The 19270-nt window shown below is 35.7% G+C and overlaps 1 protein-coding gene across 1 annotated transcript; it reads right to left on the reverse strand.

The window, feature by feature from the left end:
- Window positions 1–12543: 12543 nt before the first annotated feature.
- On the reverse strand, window positions 12544–14655 carry LOC109214156. The gene has a single exon (XM_019378046.1). The coding sequence runs from the start codon at window positions 14653–14655 to the stop codon at window positions 12544–12546; it is 2112 nt and encodes a 703-aa protein (XP_019233591.1).
- Window positions 14656–19270: the final 4615 nt, after the last annotated feature.

The raw sequence follows: 19270 nt of genomic DNA on the forward strand, positions 1-19270 counted from the left end.
GTATTCATTATATTTGTCACCTTCACACCCGTTTAATGTCCATAGATAGTCGTAGTTGCAGCCAGGACCATCATTCGAGGACGAATGATTCCAAGGGGGAGATAATGTAACACCCCCGTAAATTCGGCTTAGGTATGAATGTGTTAAATGAGAAGTAATGTTATATTTTGGACATGTGAAGTTCTATTGGTATGAGTATGGGTGGAAATAGTTAATTTAGAATCAAGACGAAGAGTGAGGTGTATAAGATTCGATTAAATCTACTAAGTTTACAAAAAGTCAGTCTTGCAGCAGAATTTAGTGAAAATGTGTAAGGTATTTCGGAAAACTCAAAACGTGAAAGTTGTAGGCCTTTGATATATCTTTCCAACGATATATTGTGGAGCCCAAATGGATCTTTGTGCAAAACGTTATGTGCATTTTATAGAATAGTGCGCAATATGCGCGTCCAGTGTGCTCCCCGTGCGCGGCTGCGCACTTGTGGCAGTGTTACTGCCATTTTGCGCTGTCAGGTGCGCGGTCAGACTTTCAGGTGCACGGGAGGTGCACTTGGGGGGGGGGGGGAGGGTCATTTTAAAGCCCTACTTCGTCCCCCCACACCCCCAAAACACAAAAACTTGCTCTAGAAAGGGGAGCTCTAAAAAACCTAACTCCTTAAGGGTCCCTCTACCGTCCAAGGTAAGTTCTAATGGTTATTCTAAGTTAATTTCAATTTTCCAACATCTTGTTAACATGGGTATACCCTCCATATCATTAGATATTCGATTGGGATATCATTGTTGAGAGAAGGAACCCTAGAACTCGAATTCAAGGAGATTGAACTTTAAAAAGGTAATGTATTCACCCTCTAATTGATTCTAGCATTGGATTAATGATTATAGGCTCTAGTTCATGAGATATGAGTTGATGGGTTTGATAGAAAAGGATGAACGGTTATAGGTTTGAGGTGTTGATTATTGGTTAAGGGTGTTGTTTACCTTATGAGTGATAAAGAATGGTGTTGATTATAACCATTTGAGACTTTAGAATTTATCTGGGAGCAAGAGAATGGGTTATTGGGTGTAGAGACGCCATTAATAAGGACTATGAAGCTTTATTCTCACCAAGTATTTGATAAAATTCTTAAGTGACCAAAACACGAGTATCATAGCTAATATGGAATCCCTTTGACTTATATTGTTATAGATTAAAGTTGAAAGGATTGACAAACGTTGTATTACGCTCAAGAGTAGGAAGTTAAGGTATGTGAGGCTAACTTTTTACGTTTGAGAATGTCTATGATTCTCCCTACGTCCTATTAATTATGACTATTACTAGTTTCCTCAGAAAGTAATTATGCCTTAGTTCCCAGAATAATCGTAGAACTTCTATTCTCTAGATGGCATAGTTTCATAGTCATTCAATATTCTATGAGTTTCAGTTATGACAAATCAACTTATTATGAATACACATCTCAGTCTAGCTCTATTTATTATTCCAGTATCATGTAAATCAATATGGTTCAGTATTTCAGTTTGATGTATTGGAGTATGATTCTCAGTTCCTGATTCTAAGTTCCTGAATGTTGAACACCTGTGTTTGGGCCCGAGGTCGCAGTTTATGTTTTATGCATTTTTGTATATATATATATAAAAATATATTGGGCCTGAGGTCGCAGTCTATTTATTCAGATAAACAGTTGGTTCATCATTTAGAAGAGGGAGTATTCATAACCTTACTTCCTATGTTTAGTTCAGTTTTCAGTTATCAGTTATCAGTTTCAGTTTCAGTATTTACAGTTCTTTCTTTAAGTTGTTTTACATACCAGTGCAATTCAAATGTACTGACGCCCCTTTTTGTCCGGGGCCTGCATCTCACGATGCAGGTAACGATTTACAAGTTGACGATTCTGCTTGCTAGGACATCGCGTATCAGCTATTGGTGAGCCCAGTCTTTCGGGGCATTATCCCCCCCTTTTTTCAGTCATTATAGTATTTTAGTTAATAAGGTATACCGGGGACCTTGTCTCGGTAAACAACTAGCATTTCAGTATTCTTTAGAGGCTTCATAGACTATAGCCCAGTCAGTCAGATATTAGCAGACTTTTATGTGTTAGCCTTGTCGGCTACTCGTTTATATTTGTAGACTTATCAGTACTTTCCGTATTTATGATATTTCAGTCAGACTCGTTAGTAGATCAACATGTTGAATGTTTCTATTCAGCTTACAGTTATACCACATGTTGATCCAGCCACCTAGTTGGTTCACTCGGTCACATGTAGATAGGCACCGAGTGCCGTGTTACGCCCAGGCCATGGTTCGAGGCGTGACAGTTGCCTTGCGAATATTTAGCTTGTAATGCAAGCATGTAATTTTCTCATACTTTTATTGCATCCTTTAATGTTTTGGTACAATAGTTTAGTCGCGGATAGTTGTAGAAATATTCTAGAGCAATTATATACTCTGTTGGTATACATGTATACCATATCGGTATCATATGGTACTAGAAATCTTTTTTGCTAATATTTTTATTGCATTTTCCAATATTTTACTATCATTTCTATTCTAACTAGTATATATGGAGATTTGATGGCCGTAGATTATATTTTCTTGCTCCATAACTAGTAGTGTTATTGCTAATAGTAGAGTGTGTATTGATATTTGAAGGGAAGGAGATCAAGGTTTGCATGGCAATAACGTGGAATTAGAAAAGGAAAAAGAAATAAAGAAAATAAATAAAAAGAAAAAATAAAGAAGGAGTCAAATTTGAGTGTGAAATAAGTTATGGTAAAAATAACAATAATACGATCTGGGCAAAAATAAATGAATAAAAGAGAAAAAAGAAAAAAAAGAGAAGAAAACAAGAAAAAAGAAAAAAAGAAAGAAAAAAAGGAAAAAAGAAAAGAAGCATAGAAATAAAAAAGAATTGGAGAAAAAGAGAAATTCCCCATAAAAACTACTATGGGTAGAAAATATAATTAGTTTGATGGGTAGAAAAACAAATGGGTAGATAGGGATAAATAATTTTATTGTTGTGCGTAATTGTGTCATTCGCCCAAATTTTTATTGTAGACAAGCTTTGATGAGAAAAGAAGACAAAAGAAGTAGCCTTTCTTTGACTTTTAGGCCCATTGAGTTGAGCCCATGGAAAATGCTAAGAAGTCGTTCACTGAGATAAGAATATTAATCCCAGTATAAAATTTGGGATCATAATTATTTCATGTTCAGTTGTCGATATTATCTAATACCGGTATTAATTTTAAACCAAAATGGTCATACTAATTATCTCGTATAAGAGGTAAAATTGATTGTTGTCGCTATTTTTTTTGCCTATTTGTTGATATTACTTGTTTCCACTATTTTTTTTTCTTTCTTGAGTCGATGGTCTATTGGAAACAACCTCTTTACATTTTCAGGGTAAGCGTAAAATTTGCATACACACTACCCTCTCCAGACCCCACTTGTGAAATTCAATTGAGTTTGTTGTTGCTGAGGTAAAATTAATAATCCCATGGAATATCCCAAAACTCTGATCCCATGGGATATCGAGAACTGAACCAAACGACCCCTAAAAGGTCATGAATCAGTGAACCACACACTTTGGAATGAAATTTTTACCTATCTATACTACATTGTAACGTTATTTATCCTTCATAGAGAGGTTATTACTTAATTATATTAGCATATACAAATTACTATTTATATACAAAATAATATATTAGACTCCAATCTTACCCATTTTAAGCTTCATTCTTGTCTATTTTTCTTCTCCGTATAGATATTTCTCTCTCCATTCCTCTTCGATTTGGCTTATGCAGATGAACATGCTCGGAGCTTTAAAGAATGGTGAAGAAAAATGATTCAACTAGTTAAAAGCCATAGAATACATACATGAAGCACCAATACAAATGGGTTGCCAATTTTTTTTTTTATATGAATAAACAAGAAACTGTCAACAAGACAGCATTTGAAAATAAAGTAAAACTAATTGACGGTGTAATTGAAACTAAACTGAAGTTGGTCGTGTATACATGAGCTTAAACTCCATTAATAGCCATTACAAAGCTTAGAAGAGTTGAATTTGAAAATCAAAATTTGCAAAATTATTTTTTTGTTGGATTGAGTATTGTTGCAATTGACTAGGAATATCCTTAGGAGTTTATATCTCAATTTGAGAGAATTTGGTGAAGATTCAAGGTAGTTTGATTGGAATTTCAGATTACACTCGAAAAAATACATAAACAAATTGTATATATTTTGTATCTCGAGTTTAAAAACGGTATACATATCTACAACTTACATAAGTGTGTAGAAGTTGTATATAAATTGTATTTTTTGAAAGGATTATACGCAAAGAATTTGTATTTAAGTTGTAGATAAATTTTGTATTTTGTAAAATACTTTAGTTACTTTCTGTAAATTTAAAAACTTAAATAAACCGAGTAAATAAGTTTAAAATCTTGTAAAGTCCCCTTTGGGATGGTCCAATGTCGGGAGAAATTAAAAAGTAGCCAGATTTACAAGTGGTCATTCAAAAATAGCCACAGTTTGAAAAGTAATCGAAATTTAGCCACTTCTCATGCAAAGATAAACCTGAACAAAAATACTGTTCAAAATTCGGAAAATACTCTAGCATAATATACTGGAGTTCCGGCATAAGTATACCGGAACTCCAGTTTATTATAATGGAGTTCCAACATAAGTATACAAGAACTCCAGCATAATATACTGGAGTTCCAGTATAATATACCGGTCTAGCATAATATGCTGGAAGTTCATACACATGTGCTCCAATCTCCAATATATTATGCTGGAACTTTCCGCCTGTTGGAGTTCCAGCATAATATGTTTGAAGTTAATACACAGGTGCACCAATCTCCAGTATATTATGCTAGACCGGTCCCTGTTGAAGCAAAATAGTGGCTTTTTAATGACTTTACAAACGCTGTCTATTTTTGAATGGCCAGTCCGAAAACTGGCTAGCCTCTTAAACGTCGGACTAATGAAAAGTTATTGAATGCAGAGAGTATGGTCACATACCTTGGAAAAAAATACAATAAAGAGTCGAGGACAACAAGAGATTATCGCAGAAGATGAGAGTAAGTTATAGCCAATAACATCAGATCATTGATTCCATCAAACCTAATATATACTGATAATTATAGAAATATTGTTGTATAAATGTGGTTATTTTGTTTTGTATCTGTTGGTGACAACTTGTTGTGTGTTTGTAATGAAATTATAGGTGAGGTCTTTAACATATTACATCCATACTGTGATAGATGGTGTGAAGCGCTTCATTGTTTGCCTTCAAAACAAGAGATGTAGTTGTGGATAATTCCAGCTTGATGAACTTTCTTGTCCACATGCTTTGGCGGATTTGAGGCACAGGAACGAGTCTTATGGGAACTATTATTCTCCTTATTACACGAGGGAGAGCCTTCTGTAGACTTATGAAATACCAGTAGACCCGCTGCCTGATTAAAGCAAATGGAATGTGCCACAACATATAGCTGAAGAAGTTGTAATGCCACCTACTAGGAAAAGATAGCCAAGGAGACCTCAAAAACAAAGATACAACCCATATGATGAAGTAAATGCAAAGAACTACAAGGTTTCATATGGCAACTGCGGACTAGAAGGGCATAACAAAAGATTTTTTAGGAATGCTCCCAAAAGAAAATAAAAATTGATATAGTTTAAAGTTTTTTTTACTGATGTAACGACCCGACTGGTCGTTTTGGGAATCTGCACTTCGCTCGGTATCTTGAGGGCTCAAATATCTCCGCATTTTGTATTATAACTTACGTAAATCGTCGGTGTTAGTTTACAAGTTACCCGGAATCGATTAGGAAGAATGAACTTCAGGATATAAGTTCTAAGTTGGAAGAATTGACCAATTTTGAATTTTTAGCATTTGACCTTGGAATGGAGTTTCGTCAGTTCCGTTGGGTGATTTGGACTTAGGAGCGCGTCCGGATTGTAAATTGGAGGTCCATAGTCGAATTAGTCTTGAATTGGCGAAAGTTGGATTTTTGGGGAGTTTGACCAGGAGTGGACTTTTTGATATCGGGGTCGGATTCCGAGTCCGGAAGTTGTAATAGGTCTGTAATGGCAAATGTGACTTGTGTGCAAAATTCGAGGTCAATCAGAGTTAATTTGATATGGTCCGGACTCTCGGTTGCGATTCTAGAAGTTCTTGAAGTTTAGTTTGATTTTCATGTTTGGCATCCAATTCATAGGTTTAGAAGTTATTTTGATGATTTGAGCGTGCGAGTGAGTTCGCGTTGTGTTTCTATACTTGTGTGCATATTTGGCTTGGAGCCCCGAGGGCTCGGGTGAGTTTCAGATTGGTTTCGAAATGATTTTTCTTAATTGTTGATTGCTGGTTCTAGTTTCTTCGCATTTGCGATGTTCTGGTCGCAAATGCGGCCATCGCATTTGCAAAGCCTGGGCGGCTGGGCAATTTTCGCATTTGCGATGAGACTGCCGCATTAGAGAAAAGCTAGTCTTCGCGTTTGCGAGGTTTTGGTCGCAAATGCGACCTTAGCAGGAAGCCTCCAGTTCGCAATTGCCATATTATTTTCGCATTTGCGGGGTTCACATTTGCGAACCCCTTGTCGCAAATGCGACATCTGCGACCTGTTAAGTGCTGAGAGTTCCGAGTTTTTGCTTCATTTTCATATATTTTGAACCCTAGCTTCGACGTGAGGCAATTTTTGCTGAGAGTTCCGAGTTTTTGCTTCATTTTCATATATTTTGAACCCTAGCTTCGACGTGAGGCAATTTTTGAGAGGGAATTTTCATACCAAACCATTGGGTAAGTATCTTTAATCAATTTCCAACTATATTTCATGATTTTATACAAGATTTAACATCAAATTCATGAGAAATCTATGGAAAAATTTGGGGATTTTGTCAAAGTTTTGAAAAATGTAAATTTGGGATTTAAGAGTCGAATAATACTCGAATTTGAAAAAAAAGTAGATATTTGGACTCGTGAGGCTATGGGTAGTCAAGACCTACCCTTGGACCTAGGTTTTGATCAGGCGGGCTCGGGGTTTGACTTTTGATGACTTTGTAGAAATTGAATAAAAATCACAGGTTTATTAATTGAAATTGCTTTCTCTTGCCTTGTGTGATGTATTCAAGTTGCCATTGGCTAGATTGAGTCCAGCAGAGGCGAATTTGTAGAGGAAAAGGCCCGATTGAGTGTTGAGTTAGCCGAGTTGAGATAAGTGTTTTGCCTAACTTTGTTGAGGGACTTTTTCCTCTTATTTGTCATTGTTTGCTACATGCAGGGGTGATACATATATGAGGTGCAAGTGTATATGTATGTGCCAAGGTTAATCATGCTCGGGGGGAGGGGGGTGGATTATATTATATTTATGTTTGTAGAATTTCGTGACCTCTTTCTTCATGCCTCACTTGACTTCTAGATATTAAGAACCTAGTATTAAATATTAGAATCGAGACTTAGCCTAATATAACTTGATCAAATTTGATGAAATTCTAAGAATACATTGATGTGTCTAATTCATGCATAATCATTAATACATTGCAGCGGCCTATATTTTGAGATGCTAGATTCCATACTTGTGTTGTTGATAAATTATGGGATTTGTGGAAGTACTTGCATTATGTGGCCCTTAAGGGTTCATTGAATAATTGTTGGCTTAGAAATCAGTGATTGAGAATTTGTTTGAAATATTCGTTTGAACACTCTCCTCGATATTACTTATACTTCATGTCTTTCCATTTTATTGATATTCATATGCTTGGTGAGGAAGAGTGTAAAGCACGAAGGGTGATGCCGTGCCATTTTATATTCATTATCATGTGAGGAAGAGTGTAAAGCACGAAGGGTGATACCGTGCCATATCATTTGAGAGTAAAAGCACGAAGGGTGATGTCGTGCCATTTCATTTATATTGCTATGATTGTGTGTTATCGTGAGGTCATGGCACGATGGGTGTTTTCGTGCATGCGAGGATGAGGGACATGCATTATGTTTGATATTAGTTTTCCACGTATACGTTCATGTCTTTACCTTGAACTGTTATTTTCATAATTATGGACCTGATGTGACTTGTTGCTATTGTTCTATCACTGATCTCTATTTCAATTGTTGTTGTGTTGCTCATACCTTCTACTTGCTTAACTTGCAATTACCATGCTTATTTCCTGCTTTTATAATTATACTCATGTTGTATCTATTCTGTAGCACTTAGTATAAGCTTTCCACCATGTTAGCCATTCATGCCCTTACTTGTCAATTTGTAAAGATCGTGTATTTCCGTCTTATTTGTTATAGTTGTACTTAGGCCTCCAATATGCTAGTTAATTGAAGTTGATATTCCTTGTTTTCCAATTGTTGTTATTACTCACGCGCTTTCCGCTTAGTCTTTTACTGTTGCCCACATGTGTATCTTTGTCCATTGTTGTTACTTGCATATTTTCTACTTTTTAATTCCTGTTATCGATATTTCTGTCATCTGGTTGGTTCTGTTACTCGTACATTTGGGAGGATGAGTTGAACGCACGAAGGGTGTTGCCGTGCTAATTGTTTTGTCACAAAATTTATATATATATATATATATATATATATATATATATATATATATATATATATATATATATATATATATATATATATATATATCACTACAAAATTTTCAAAAGAATATAATTTTGAACCTATAATTTCAAAAGTAAAATGGATTCATGATAAGAGACAAAAGTCAAATCCGTCAATATATATTCTAGATCCACCTCTTCACAATAGTACACCCATCCTCTAGAAATTCTTGATCCGCCTCTGACTCAAACCCGAGCATAATAGTGAGATAGTCTATACTAGTAATTAAGAATGGCATCCTAAAAATAGTGAATGATCAGTTTTAAAATTGCAATAGGGCAAGCAACTTGCAAATGAGCAAGTTGTTCGATTCCAGCGATAAAAGTTTTGTTAGTATGACTAAAAAGATACACAGGAATTGGTTGCTTTTTTTCTTTTTATCTTCTCTGTCTGCTTCTTTTTCTTTTTCTTTTTCCTCATAGTCCCATCCATCAAACTTATTAACGAAGAAATTAGGAAAATTAATATTAACCCCATAATGGAGCTTAGCTTTTCCTTTGTCATTCTTATTCTTTAAAAAAAATTCAAAAAGAAATCCCACGAGCCATGACTTAGAAAAGAAACTACTTGATATGATTCGATTTGGTGAAATAAAAGTTGTGGCATCGTGGAAAACACAGTTTATAGGATGAAAAGATTTGTCGTCTAATTTTTACAAATTAAAAATTGATTTTTAGATACAATATTTTAGTGGAAGGAATCCCCCCCCCCCGTCCCCTCCTCGCNAATAGACTGTGCCTTCCTCTCTCTCTCTCTCTCTCTCTCACACACACACACACACTCTCTCACACACACACACACACACACACACACACACACACACACACACATATATATATATATATATATGAAGCATTAATTTAAATGATAAGTAATAGAATAAAAATAATTCAAATGCATATACTTGAAATACATTTCAACAAAAGAAACACACTTTGTGTACTATATATAGTAATAAAGCAATGTTGGTTCAAGAAGTTCACTAGCAAAGACCTCTAAAAAACCAAATGTACTCATATTTAGTGTCAACAAAAATAAACATCTTGTTCAAAAGATCTTCACCATTCACTTTAATGATTGAAATTGATTTGTGGCCACCATTTCTAATTGCATCACCTGTATTTTCCTACACATTCAAAATGAAAAAATTAGGAAGAAATGCTTGTAACGAGAACAAGGATCAAAAGAAAGCCTGAAAATACTTCCACTTCTTCAGAATAAGTTAAACTTCTATGCAGTTAGTAAGTGGTAAAAGAAGTAATTAATAGAAGATTACTCTGGTCACATGTAACGAGTTATAAAATGTGTTATAATCTAAGTAGCTCCAGTCAATTGAGGGTCACGTACCCTCTTCCTTTATATATGAAGACAATGTTTTCTTTATTTTAATTTTATAATATCACTAGTCATATCTCTTTATTATCGTTTCTACAGCTAGCCTCATGTCTTTTGGTGTCTTTCATGTGATGTATCTCTGAATCAAAATGAACAACCTGTTCCATAACAAGAGTCCTTAGAATGGGAGAGAAGGTGTATCATTTCCTTCTATTAATATTTACAGACCCTTCAAAAGGATTGGAATACTCTTGTAAAATGCAAATCTTTGATATTTTCTTTTTGTGCCTCAAATCATTGCATTACACCTTGTGTACTTATTAAGAAATCGTTATACATGAACTTAAAATATTTATAGATAATACTATTCCAAAATGATCTCCTCAAAGAAACAAAATACCTATTGAGATACCAATAACCAACTTGCAAATATTTTTTCTATAGTCTACTTTCAAACATTATGACCCCTAGAATCTTAGTCATGGCAATAGATTCAGTTTCCTATCACACACTTATAGAAAGCATGATTTTGTAAGTTACTTAAGATTGAGGTAGTTTTTGAAATTGTAAAATATAAATACCTTTTCAATATTCGGGGCATGAGTTGAGCCAGAAGAATGTTGTAGATTTTTGCCTCTCATAGCTCGTGCACTACTTGCATCAACCGGTGAAGGAATATTCGATCCAACACACCCTTGTATATCATGAAAATCTAGTTCGGGGTTGTTTTTCACCAATTGACTAAAAAACATCGCACTTCTTCCCTCATCATTTCCTTCATTTCTTCCTTCAGAGAAGTTATTTCGTTGGCATGCTTTTGTTGAAGCTTGGTGATTTCTTCATCTTTTTTTAGAGAGCTTGTCGTCACCGATCTACCATAGCATCTAACCCGACCAGGCTGCTCCTTTCCAAATACAGCCCTAAATGCATCATCTGCTGTTTCTCCAGAACTTTGGCGATTCTGAAGTTCAGACTGTCAAAAAAATATTATTACACATCACTTATAAGTCAAGATAGATCGAACACTAAAATAAGTTTTAACAAGTCAAGTCAGATTAGATAAAAGTACCAAATAGCGATAGCCTGCAAAATGTTTCCTTTGCTTCAGATAATGTACTATAAGACCACTTTGGTATTTGACAACTTAATATGAATGAAGAGGTCTCATCTAACGCAAAGGCGGCAGGAAAAGTTCAGTTGTTAGATGGGTTTGTCAGCCTTTCGTATGAGGTACTTAATTTCTTCAGCCTATGAACCAGCACCCAAGTTCCCAACTTCTTTTCAGCTATTTGCACATAATAAATCAGAACCGCGACTAGCACTGGCTACAGAGAAATTAGAGACACGTCCAAAAATTAAGAATAAGTTGAACCAGATATACCACCTATGAAATTTCCTGTTTATCTGGTTAATCCTGTTTAAACCTGGTTAATCCTGTTTAATCCTGTTTAAACCTTGAACCGGATATTGATCGACCTACTGTGAACCAGCTTTTGCCTTAATACATCACTTTGTGAACCACCATTTATAGCCAACATTTCATTTCAGATCCAGGATGGCAGGAAAGTAAAATTTTGGCAAGATGCACGGCTGGGTCACTCCCCTTTAAGAGACCAGCATCCAACCCTCTTTAGACTTGCAGAAAATCCTGAAGCTTCTATCTCGGAGACTCGGACAATAGCACAGAGCAGAGTTGGGACATCATTCTCAAGAAAACACCAATAATTGGGAAATGGACAGCTTTTGTTCATTGCTTCTTCAGCTGAGCATCCTTCCACCTCCTCAACCTAAGCCTGATTCACTGATCAGGAGAGTCACTTAGAAAAGATATTCTCCGTAAAATTAGGCTAACATACCCAGCAGCTCAAGTACACTCAATACTAAGTGGCAATTGCAGTGCATCTGGAAAAACAAAGCCCCTCCGAAGGTAGAGTGCTTTATTTGGCAGTTGGCCGAAGAAGCGAGCTTAACATATAAGAANATAAGCAACTCTGCAGTTACTAAGGGACGGACCAAGTCACAATCCCTACAGGTGCACGCCCACTCGCCCACACACCCGTCACCTAGCATGTGCGTCATCTTATTTATCAAAACAGTACGAAATTCCGGGGTTTCATACCTCCGGTCTAGATTTACAATTGTTACATACCTCAAACTGGATGAAAACTTACTCCGCGATGCCTTTTCCACTCGACTCGGCCTCAAATCGCGCCGGATCTATCCAAAATCAGAATCACAACATTAATATATGCCAAAGGAACACCGCACGAAAATAATCAAATTACATCAAAAATCCCGAAATTAGTCTAACCCGACCCCCGGACCCATGTCTCGGAATTCAATAAAAATCACATCACTAGAATCCTGATCCTCCCACGAGTCTATACATATCAAGAACATCAAAATCGGACCTCAAATGGCTCCTCAGATCCCCAATTTAAACTCACCAAATCCAAGCCCTAATTCTCAATTTTAACCCTTAAATTCCACTAATTTCATGTCTAATCAGTTGGAAATCACCATAGAATCGAGTATTGAGTTCAAAAATCTTACCTCCAAGCGTTACCCCTCAAATCCCTCTGCAAAACCTCTCAAAAAACTCCAAGCCCATCTAAAAAATGGTGGAAATGGGCAATCAAACACTCTTCAACCAAATATGCCTCAGCAATAGATCCTTCTGGATAATTTCTGTTGCGAACATATGATTTTGATGTACACATATACCTTTCAGGAGGATACATCCATCGATTTTGAACTGGACCTCCCAACCTTACCTCATTTGCCAAATGAATAGGCAAATGAATCATTATATCAAAAAAAATTGGAGGAAAAATTCTTTCCAATTGATTCGTGGTTTCTCTAATCTCTACTTCCAAGCAATCTAGCTCTTCCATTGTGATAACTTTTTGACATAAACGGCGAAAGAAAGAACTTAGACGAATCAAAGGGATAGCAACATGATCAGGAAGTATGCTTTTAACTGGTATTGGCAACAAGTAATGTAACATGAAGTGGGCATCATGGGTTTTATAACCGGATAATTTTCTTTCATCTAGCTGCACACACCTGGATATGTTGGAAGCACTACCATCAGGTAGATTTGCTGTCTTTAAAACACCACAGAAAACTGATTTCTCACCATTGGTCATTGAGAAACATGCTTTTGCAAACTTTGTTCTCTTGCCATCCTTTGTATCTTTTGGTTGAAGGTTCTTCCTAATGCACATCTCTTTCAGATCATAACGAGCATTTGCATGATCCTTTGTCTTGCCAGGAATGTCCAAAATAGTTCCAATTACGTTATCCACTATATTTTTCTCTATATGCATTACGTCAAGGTTATGACGTAACGAGTTGTGCTGCCAATAAGGTAATTCAAAAAAAATTGACCTTTTTTTCCAAGAGCCATCATTTGTTCTCTTTCGCTTCTTCCCAGACACATTGTTAAAATTCTGTAAGCTATTAAGCACATCAGTTCCCTTTAACAAAGGAGGAGGAGGCCTAAATTCTGTTTTTCCATTGAAAGACCTTTTATTAGATCTCCATGGATAATCCATAGGAAGAAAAACACGATGATCCATATAACACATTTTTCGACTATGTTTAAGATAACGAGAATTAGTGACATAATTACAACAAGGGCAAGCCAACTTTCCCTTTGTACTCCAACCGGATAACATAGCATATGCAGGAAAGTCACTGATTGTCCATAAAAGAGCTGCTTGCATTTGAAAGGTTTGATCTCTTAAAGCATCATATGTTTCTACCCCGGACTCCCACAAAACATTTAACTCTTCTATTAATGATTGTAAATAAACATCAATGTCATTTCCAGGTGATCGTGGCCCAGGTATAAGCAAAGAAAGCATACAGTACTCTGGCTTCATGCACATCCAAGTAGGCAAATTATACACCATTAAAATAACTGGCCATGTGCTATGAGATATGCTCATGGTCCGGAATGGATTGAACCCATCACTTGCTAAGCCAAGTCTCAAATTGCGAGAATCCCTTGCAAATTCTGAATGCAAGCTATCAAAGTCTTTCCATGCTTGCCCATTAGCAGGATGCCTTAACTTCCCATCTTTAGAACGCTCCTCGTCATGCCACCTCAATGTATCTGCTGTCTTTGAGCACATAAATAGCCTTTTAAGTCTAGGAATTAATGGAAAGTATCTCAAAATTTTTGGTGGAACACGATAACCTTTTTTGGAAGCCTCAAGATCGCTATCTACTTCAGGATATTTAATATATCGAGATGATTCACAAACATGACAATATTCATCATCCTTATGGTCATTCCTAAATAGCATGCAATCATTGGGACATGCATACATTTTTTCATAATCAAGACCGAGATCCTTTACCATAGATTTGGCTTTATTGTAGGATATACGAATGTTCAAGCCAGGCATCGCCTCTTTTAATAGCTCTAAAAGAGAAGTGAAAGACGCATTGCTCCATCCATATAGACACTTCAACAAATACAGACGGATTGTAAAAGATAATCTAGAGAATCCTTTACAACCAGGATATAGTTCTTGGCTTGCCTCGTCAACTAAGTTATAGAATTTATTGGCATCTTCATTTGGGCCTTCATACACTCCTCCAGCATGTGCAACATTTCTAAATTGATCATTCAACAACCCATCAATATCATCGTACGAGTAAACATTATCATCCATGTCACAATTAGCATTCATCGAAATTTCCCATTCCCCATGATTAATCCATCTTGTATAACCTTGAACAAACCCATAACATATTAGATGATCATACACTACATTCCTTCGAGTCCAACGAATATTACAACACTTTGCACATGGGCATTGAATTTCTTCGCCTTGAGGATCTCCATAAGAGTAAGCAAAATCTAAGAAAGATTGAACACCCTCGATATGCTCTTTGCTATACCTTGGTAAATCAATCCATTCCTTTGATGGAACATTTGAATTCCTAAAATAAAATTTATTAGATCTTCAAATATATAATCATTTAAGCATTAATTATATGGTAAAACTAAATGACTAAGATCTCGCTTAACCAGAAGATAGAATCCTATTGTTGAACTTGGTCCTAAATGTCAAGAATAAATCTGTAGAATCATGTGTTGTAAAATGATAGGACTTTCTTACCTAGACATGACACTTAAGCTAAGCCAAATACAACTTTAAGTCCACCACAAATATTCCCGAGCGTGACTTATCTTCTTGGATAAAAAAGGTAAAATTAGGATCCACAAAACAAAGACAGAAAGTAATAAAATTCTAAACCAAGTTTTTCATGAAGATAATATAATAGTTCTGCGCACCAAAAAGTTTCATGTGCACTTTGGCAAGTACAGTGACACCTAAAATGTGTTTTGTTCGTACAAATATTATATAATTAAAAGAAGTTAAAATATAAAAATCTAACTAGCTATTTCTGATTTCTTCAACTCAAAAGAAGAAACTCCAGAACTAGTCATATTTTAAAATTACTAAAGGAAACTTTGATAGAATAATTTACCACATTACATTTTGACAGAACAATTTGCAACCATAAATAACTAAGATCTATGAACTCTTGTACTAAAAAAATAATCATTTTACATGAAAATTTTAGTTCATTTCCACAATCAAATTGCCAGGGGGCAATCACTGCATCCTAAGAATATCAACCATTCTGCATCTAATAACTACCAACCAAATTTCTAGGATTAAAGAAGGAAAACATATCAACTACCAGAAATAAGGATATTATTCAGGAACAAACAAACCCACCCATCAAAAGCCTAGTTTCCATTGGGTTGGTTGTGGAAAACACAACGCTAACACAACCCACCTAGGAATCCTAGATCATGCATACTCCAAATTAGAATTCAGAATGTAAGTTTTACCAAATTACTCAAACACAACGCTAACTCTTATCCAATATACTTTTTATTCATATGAGCTAATATTAACCTTCTCACAACAAAATCTTAAGCTTCCCTGAGAGATACATATTTTTACAAAATAGATAGGTCATATTGTGATTCTGGTTTTATCAGATGCTTAAAATAGGTACAGGACAACTCATTTGCTAATACTACTTATCTGCTTTTAATCTCTTGCAAATCTTACCCCTGTTAGCTTTTGTTCTTTTCACGGGTCCCATCCCATGCCCTAATAGTTAGCTCATTTTATGATTCTGGTTTTATCAGATGCTTAAAATAGGTAAGGGACAGTAGTGTAGGAATTATGTTTTCTTTTCTGCACATAGTTTGAGCTTTAAACGACTACTGCCAGTGGTTGGTCTATAGGGTTGAGGTGCAATTTTATCTTATAACAACTAAGTTTTTAAATGTGTTTAGCAGAATTATTAGATGTCCCCTGATGTTTACAGATTCTACTTTATTACAAAAGTTGAATCTACTAGGAAGCCAATTGTTTCTAAATTGGTCGACAAATGATCGGGCACTAACATGGAAACTAGAAGTGCAGCACATCAGTCATATTATACTAACAAACTCAACTGCTGAGTAACGTTTATGAATCTGCGACAAAGTTTGCAATATTTTGTAATACCAGAACAAAAAAAATTTCATAAACTTATTATTACAACCCCTACACCTTCCTCCGCTCCCCCTCTCAATATATCACTAAGAAATCTCAAATATTCAAAAGAATGAATGCTGTACCAGACACTTCTGGTATTCTGAGGCGCGACTGACATGGTAAAAGAACAAATCAGCCTAAGACGTACCGTACGTCAGATTAATCAACAGGAATAGGACAATTAAAAGATAACAAAGCCAATTTGTAGAATTAGGCTCACAAATCTGCTAGAATTTTAAAATAAATTACTAATCTTGGAGACTAGAAGAGGAATAATTAATTTATAGTTCATTCTTTTCTGGAATAAGTATCAAATTAGATATGAAACTACAACAATCAGAGACCATAAGATGGTAAAATATTGAAATAGAAGAGCACCAACCTGAGATTGGAAGAATTCCCCGTTTCTCTAGCTTTATAAATTTCTTCAATCTGGAACGAGGAGGGCGAGAAGGTGCAAAACAGTACCTAAGAGAAAGGGGAAACGGGAATTCTTCCTTTGAGACAATAGTTTGAAAATAAAAACACTACCCAAAGTAGGATGAGAAGGTGCGAAATTAACAGTACCTAATTAATCTTCCCGGTGCAGAAATTAACAGTAAGTTTCCGGTGCAGAAATTAGCAGAAATTCCCGATTCGATCGTCAGTCTCCACACTAGAAGCCAGAAACCCTAATCCACAGAGTGTTGAGCGAGGAGTGCCCTTTTGAAATTGAAAAAATAAAATTTCGCCTAGACTATATCGGATCGGAGGGAACATTATATTTTTTTGGAGGGAATATTATATTTTAGCCAAATATTTTGTTGGATTTTTAGAGCACATTTATAAAGTGTTGCTTTTCCAATTATAATAAGAGCACACTTAAAAAGAGTGCCACATACTCAAGTAAATGTTGCCAATTATTTTATGATTTAGCAACGTTCAATAAGTGTGGCCTAATAAATTAAAGAGCATATTTTACAAGCGTAGCCAAATTTTCCGTACCCAAAAGCTCCATACAAAGGCCACCCCTTAAAAGTGTGCCCAAATATATTTTTGGGCACACTTTTCAGGCGTTGTCTAAAACTAGTGTGGCGTTAGACCATAATTGTATTAGTGTATATATATATATAGAAGAATAAGATCCTGGCACACGAAAAAACAAGACTTATGGAGCAAGTGAAGGTACTAGAACAAAGAGTACATGCATTAAAATTTGAATTGGCACAATCCCAGACTCAAGTTATTTCTCAACAAGACACGGAGATTAGTAGTCCAAAACAGAGTGTATATGTAAGGCCCCAGAAAATTTCGCTAATTAATTTAGGATTTCGTGGTGACACATAGGCTAATTATAATATTTTATGTGCTATTAACATGGTGGGAATAAATTGTACTTGGTAAATAAGTTTACGAGTCTTGGTAAGTGATTTGGGGCCCAAGGAAAGGCCTAAGCCTAAGTCAAATTGGAAAATTTCATAATAGGCTAAGATTCCAAATGAGTTTGCACAAGTCCTCACTTTGGACAAGCATATCTACATTTATATAAGATTTTGTGTGATGCACAACCTACCAAATTAAAGCTCTTTGAGTCTAATTTCCGACGCATCAAACTGTTCGTCATTTGGAGGTGTATACAGAAAGTTATGCCCGTTTTCGTGTCCCTTCCGTCGCCAGCATCCAGGGTAGCGCCGGGCGCTTGCCGTGGCGCTGGGAATTTTTAAGATACTGGAATCAGCGACACAGGTAGCGCCCAGCGCCACCTGTTTGCCCGAAACATTTTATATACTCATTTCGGGGTTCATTTTCACCCATTCATCTTGGCCGAACTTTGGGGTCTTCCTTCACCCTCTCAAGACCTTCAACTCCCCCAATCTTCAAGGTAAGCAACCTCCATTAACTTGGTGTGAAATTCCACATTCCTACACTAGTATTGATGAAATTTACTCATAAAACACATAGATCTTCAAAAAATTCCTTCAAGAACTCAAAGGAGGTTTTGCAAGATTTCTTCCAAAAGGTAAATCCTACACCCTTAGACTTACATATATGGATATATTATGGGAATATGAGTATGAATTAAGTATTGTAACTCATGGGATGGCGATTGGAAGCCATAAGTGCCTAACCTAGGTTGTGTTGGTGTTGTAGAGATTGTGAAATGGGTTAGTTAAGGAGGTTGATGGTTGGTGTGTATGGATGGTCATACATATGTTGTTGGAAGTTATAAATTGGTTAGGAATGATGGTGGAATAAATTATTGGTTAATAGTGATAGTTGGATGAACCAATACTACGGTTATGAGATGCAAAGATCTATACCTACAAGGTGTTTGATAATATGCCTAAATGGTATGAGTTATGAAAATTATTACTAATATTGGCCCTATTGAATGTTGCATTGTAGATTGAAGTTGCTTAAGTGTATTGGATCATTGTAGTGTCATTAAGGGGCATTTTTTTTTAAATAGTTAGTAATCTATTTGTGTTACAAAAAATAGAAAATCACAAAAATAACGCATTTTGCATTTGGCTGCGAATCTTGCAATTTCTTTTAATTTGGTACTTAATTAGTTGTTGTAAATATTATTTTGAACATTAATCTAATTTGGTAGGATAATTTTGGTTTAAAATTAATATAGGTTTTAATTTGAAAAAAAAGAAAAGATTTGAAATTGAAAAGAAATAGAAATATAAGTCTGTTGGGCCATCTTTAATTTCCAAGCCCCAGGCCCAAACGTTATCCCCAGACCCACACCTTA

The sequence above is a fragment of the Nicotiana attenuata genome, unplaced genomic scaffold (genome assembly GCF_001879085.1).
Source record: "Nicotiana attenuata strain UT unplaced genomic scaffold, NIATTr2, whole genome shotgun sequence".
In the NCBI taxonomy this organism is placed as follows: domain Eukaryota; kingdom Viridiplantae; phylum Streptophyta; class Magnoliopsida; order Solanales; family Solanaceae; genus Nicotiana; species Nicotiana attenuata.

What these genes read in the sequence shown, in the direction of transcription:
- LOC109214156 (XM_019378046.1), bottom strand. Translation starts at nt 14,655, where the DNA reads ATGAATGCTAATTGTGACATGGATGATAATGTTTACTCGTACGATGAT.